Source organism: Microtus ochrogaster, linkage group LG1 (genome assembly GCF_000317375.1).
Source record: "Microtus ochrogaster isolate Prairie Vole_2 linkage group LG1, MicOch1.0, whole genome shotgun sequence".
In the NCBI taxonomy this organism is placed as follows: domain Eukaryota; kingdom Metazoa; phylum Chordata; class Mammalia; order Rodentia; family Cricetidae; genus Microtus; species Microtus ochrogaster.
Window position 1 is genome coordinate 50325843 of NC_022027.1, and position 5424 is coordinate 50331266.

A 5424-nucleotide genomic window follows, 5' to 3' on the forward strand; every position below is an offset into this window, starting at 1 on the left:
TGGATCTCTGTGAGTTCGAGATCAGCCTGGTCTACAGAGCTAGTTCCAGGACAGGCTCCAAAGCCACAGAGAAACCCTGTCTCGAAAAAAAAAATTTAATGAAAAAAGATTTGGAAGATCTCCTCCCAACCCCATGTCTCTTACTAGCTATCTCTGTTGTTTTTGGATGGAAATATATATAGTTTAAAAGCTGATATCCACATGTAAGAGAAAACAGTGTTGATCATTTTGGGTCTAGATTACCTCACTCAGGATGACTATTTCTAGCTCCACCTATTTGCTGCAGATTTTAAAATTTCATTTTTCTTAATAGTTGAAAGGAGGGTGAGATGGGGTAGTGTTATAAAGAGATTAAAGGTAATCTAGAATAGGGTTAAATGGGAGAAGAGGGCAGTGTAAAGGAAGGGATATGGGAGGCCTTTTGAAAAGTCATATGAAATTTACTATCCTAATATGTGTGTGTATGTATGTAAATATATATATATATATAACTATCTATATCTCTCTCTCTACATATATGGAATTTAATTGGAGTCACCATATAATGGGGTAGCCAGTGCCCAACTAGCCCTTATGCCACCAGGGAAACATCCAGTGCCGAGAATAGGTTATATCTTGTTGAGTTGTTGACCAAAGGTTCCCATTGCTCCTCCTACCCCCAATATCAGAGGCTATTGCCAAGGGTATTGATTACTTTCTAGAACTTGAGGTAAGGCCACATTGCTGAAGACATGACTTATGTCATTGAAGATGGAGAAATCCAGCTGATGCCCAACTAGAAGCTTCATTCCTACTGACAAGTGTTCAAGGTGCTAAGAGGTGCTTTGCTCCATACCAGAGAAGAGTAGGCATAAATATCACCTAGCTACAAATTCTGTGACCAAAAACAAAGAAGGACTGCAAGATATACTGTTGCAATAGTGGCACAGATGTTATGGGAGTCACCAGCCACTTTTGATTGGTTCCAGGACAGGGAACACTGTGAAAGTGGCCAAGAACTGAGGCTAGGTAAGTTGTGAGCCTGGGAAAAACTTACTACTATGATTCTGCTAAAGAAACAGCAATAAAATGAATCCTAATGACTTCGCTATACCCATTACTCATATCCTCAACCCTCATCAGAGCTTCTTGCAGTAGATGGCAATTAACAGAGACCCACAACTGGACAAAGTACAAAGAGAGAGAGGAGTTTGGAGTGCTTAGTACTACACAAGATGTCTTTATCAGACACCCGCTCCTCAAGGCTCAGAGATCTGTGCAGAAGAGGAGGCAGAAAGACCGCAAGTACCAGAGGTGACAGATGCTACAGGAAACTGTTTTCTAGGCAGACAGGAACTCAAAGAGACAGTGCTAGCACACACAAGGCCCACATGGGTTCAAAACAGACAAAATCCCAGCACTGAGAAGGAAAATGGACACACAGTTCCAAACCTTACCAAGAAGTTATTCGTGATTGGCACCTGCTTGGAAACAGGAAACCCGTTTTCTGGAATGGAGTCACTGGGTACATCAGCCACTCTCTAGGGCAGGTCCATGCTCAGGAGTAGCTGGCTAACATACAAAAAAAACCCCATGTTCTTTTGTGAGCTTTCTGGGTTTTTGTTGTATTTTTTTGTGTCATTGCTTTTCTTTTTCGTTTGCTTCGATTTTAGCTTTTTGTTGAGAGAGAGAAACTGGATGGGTATGGAGGTGGAAAAGATCTAGGAGAAGTTAGGGAGGGGAAAGACTATAAAGTTTTATTGTATGAAAACATTTTCTCAAATGAGATGTTTAGCTTTTGTCTCTCTATTCCTGGCATGGAATTTCTAACATCCATAGGATATTAACAGTAATGTTTTATTCATAATGTACCTCTTCCAGCGTACCAGAGTTCATGCTGCTGAGGTAACTTCAGGATGAGGGCTGGTTACCCCAACTACCAAGTGCTTAGACCTCCAGCCCACCCACTTCCTGGAGGTGGAAGGGCAATTAGGGGATAGAGACCTACCAGCCCTTGCTGCTCCTGAACCATGAACTGCAGATGGCTTCCAGACTGAGGGACGCTGTGGGGAGCCAGGAGAGTGAAATACTCTGAGGGCAGGGAGTCCCTGGCCCTCACGCATCTCTTCCGTTTTTGCCTGATCCCGAATTGTATCCTTCATAACAAAACAGCGGACGTAAAGACAGTGTTCTGCATACTATTACCAGCCAACATGGCTATGCAGACACACACCCATGAAGAACTGTTAGCGGAACAAACAAGGAAGTCACAGTTTTGCAAAAAACAACTTTATTTAGTGGCCAGATCCCAGTGAGTAACGCCAGACTTTGCGAGATTCTGCTAAGATGTGCAGTTACATATACTCTTAAGACAGCAGACGAGTGGGTCACCAAAAGCTATTTAAAATAAAACTGTGTTTTTTCTTTGATAAAAAAAAATCTTTAAAATATAAAAAAGAAAGAAAAAGAAAGACCAAAGCAGTTTTAAACTGAGACGTCACCTGGTACTATTTACAGTAAGAACACTTACTGCCTTTTCGATAAGAACACTCTGCTGGGGGAAGGGGGCTCACATTCACCGCTGAGGGAGCCTCATCCTGTTTCTCTTCTTCTCCTTCCTCACTTGAGATGGCTTCACTCGGAAACAACCTATTCAGTGGCCGCTTACTCAGACCTACTGTGTGCCAGGCACTGTGCTTTGGGCTGCAGATTTAGGTGAACCAACATTTGAGTCCCTCTGTGGGAAGCTATACTTTGGGTTGAATTTACAAAATTCTTCACATTATATTCCGGGGTATCCCAGGCCCTGTGAGTTTTGGGATTTCTTGAGACAGTGCACTTGGTCGGGGTCACGGTGGTCACTTGTGCCCTTGGCACACTGTTAGCATAAGGGATCTAGGATGACTTTGAGGTCATCCTAGATCACTTATGAACTTGTAGGTGAGACACTCATGTTCAACATTACGGTTCTGTTTGTACCAGTGTGGTTTTGGGGAGGACAATGTTTTAATTAGCTTCTATAAATACCAAATTTGAAAAGGCCTCAGTCCCTGAACTATAAAATTTGAGGAACACATCTATGTGAAAGTCTCCCCACTGGCTGGGAAATGCAGCAAGAATTCCAACCTTCTGTCTTTCCTAAAGCTCACAGGCACTCTCATACCTCACCACCCCCATCCCCACCCCTGTGCAGATTTCTTTGTGCTCCTGAGAATCGCCTCACCCCTTTTTTTGCTTCAAACATAAAATAAGCCTCTGGGTATCACCCCTTCATATCTGAAACCAAAACAATGTTCTTGCTTTTGGTTCACATCTTTGTTCATGAGGCCTACAAACACCATGAGAGTTGCATTTAAAAAAAAGAAAGAAAGAAAGAAAGCGGGCTATCAACCCAAAATTGTGCAGGACACAGAGTGGAAGCAAAAACTAAACTGTGCCCTCTCGACTGTACCCATGCCATGCCTGCATGCCTGGCAGCCTATCTCTGCGAACATTCAGAGTTGGAGATCTTTCTCAGGCAGAGTGAGCTAAGTCCAAATGGTGGTGGTGGGCCCCTCCCGCGCATGTTCTCTGCGTCCATGCCCCTTTCACTGATCCACAAAGCCGAGCACTGAACGGTGGTGAAGTCAGCCTGGCGGCAAAGCTCTGCCCACGCCTTCCTCAGGCCACAGTCACAGCTTCAGTGTGGTGTGCATCCCGACAAACGCTGCGCGGGTGTCCACATCTCCCCCAGGCTCACTCCAGGCCCTTCGGACCTGAAGGCGACTTCAGGAGTTGGCATCATTCTTATGGTACATCCGGCCAGCCGTCCTCTGCTGGAGGAAGATGCCAGGTTCGAAACGTGAAGAAGATGAGAGGAGCAAGGCATACAGGGAGGGTGGGACGGGAGGCGATCATGCACAAGCTTCCGGCTCGGTCGTGCATATTTTTTTTTTCAGTGTGACAGCGTGTATTTCCACACATCAGGGCTTGTGCTTGTTCACGAAAGAAATAACCCGCCCTGAAAAGCTCTTTCGGCAAATGTGGCCACAAATATGTGTCCGCGGGTGTGAAACGTGTCGTGAGGTGATGTGTCAAAGTCTCGGGAGTGTATCCTCCTGGCCCCTCCTCTGTGGTCACATCCACCGCATCCCCCAAGGACAAACTGATGGGTTACACCTGGTCTGTCTGATATTCAGAAGCTTCTGACAGGCTCTCCGAGAAGCTCAGGAAATTCTCCTGGTACTCAGAGCACACGATCTCATAGCGGTAGTGTCGGAACTCCACGGCCAGGGTGCCGAAGTACGTCAGGAAGCACATAACGAGGCCCCACTGAACCCGGGCTGCATACATGTGGATGTCTTGGGCCATGAGGATGAAGTCTGGGGAGCAGCCGTCAAGGAAGGTAACCAGACATCATTCTCCCCATCCCGGGCAAAGCTGGTAGCCAGAGCCACGCTCAAAAGTAACGTGGCAGGTGAGCTGAGAGCTGGTGTTTGCATGCGTTATTAGATGTTATTGATCTGTGCCGTGCTGGGCTTCTTCTTTTTTTTTTTATTGATATTTATTGAGCTCTACATTTTTCTCTGCTCCCCTCCCTGCCTCTCCCCTCTGCCCTTCAGACCTCCCCCAAGGTCCCCATGTCCCAATTTACTCAGGGGATCTTGTCTTTTTCTCCTTTCTACTTCCCATGTAGATTAGATCTATGTACGTCTCTCTTAGTGTCTGCATTGTTGTCTAAATTCTCTGGGATTGTGGTTTGTAGACTGGTTTTCTTTGCTTTATGTTTAAAAACCACCTATGAGTGAGTACATGTGATAATTGTCTCTCTGGGTCTGGGTTACATCACTCAAAATAATGTTTTCTAGCTTCATCCATTTTTCTGCAAAATTCAAAATGTCGTTATTTTTTTCTGCTGTGTAGTACTCCAATGTAAATGTACCACATTAAAATATGGAATGCTTCACGAATTTGTGTGTCATCCTTGCGCAGGGGCCATGCTAATCTCTGTATCGTTCCAATTTTAGTCTGTGTGCTGCCGAAGCTAGCACAGCTGGGCTTATTTCTAGATGCCTTCACAGACAATCCCTCCTAACCCTCCAGCGATCCTATCATCACTGACAGTTTTAGAGACTAAGTAGGCAGGTTGCCTGAGGCCATTCTCAGTCAGGTATGAACTGGTGGGTTTGCACAAACACCTGGGCCATGCCTCAACCACTCTGCACCTGCCTGATTAAACATGAGTATAAAGCAGACTGCCACCCTGCTGAGCATTGCAGACCACAGCTATTCCATACAACAGCCTCCGCTTCGCAAGGCTAACAACGTGACCCCCTAGGCTCTTCTTTTAGGCAGTACTGTATAGGCTAGTCTCATTCCTGGTGACACGCTAAAACCTGTGACCAGATGAAGAGAAGCAACTTAAAAAGGCTTAGTGAGTTGTTTATGCCTGTAACCCCAGCTCTT

The 5424-nt window shown here is 45.4% G+C and overlaps 1 protein-coding gene and 1 non-coding gene across 3 annotated transcripts in view; both read right to left on the reverse strand.

Annotated features, from left to right (window-relative positions):
• Nucleotides 1–2255: 2255 nt before the first annotated feature.
• Nucleotides 2256–5424, reverse strand: part of Tmem150c (transmembrane protein 150C) — a 77296-nt gene continuing 74127 nt past the window's right edge. For both annotated transcript variants that reach the window (XM_013350838.2, XM_026785173.1), the window contains one exon: nucleotides 2256–4340. In XM_013350838.2, the coding sequence (XP_013206292.1) occupies nucleotides 4132–4340 (209 nt within the window). In that variant the 3' untranslated portion in view covers nucleotides 2256–4131. The remainder of the gene's footprint in view (nucleotides 4341–5424) is intronic.
• Nucleotides 4906–5009, reverse strand: LOC113457527. The gene has a single exon (XR_003378085.1). It is a non-coding gene; the product is annotated as a U6 spliceosomal RNA (small nuclear RNA).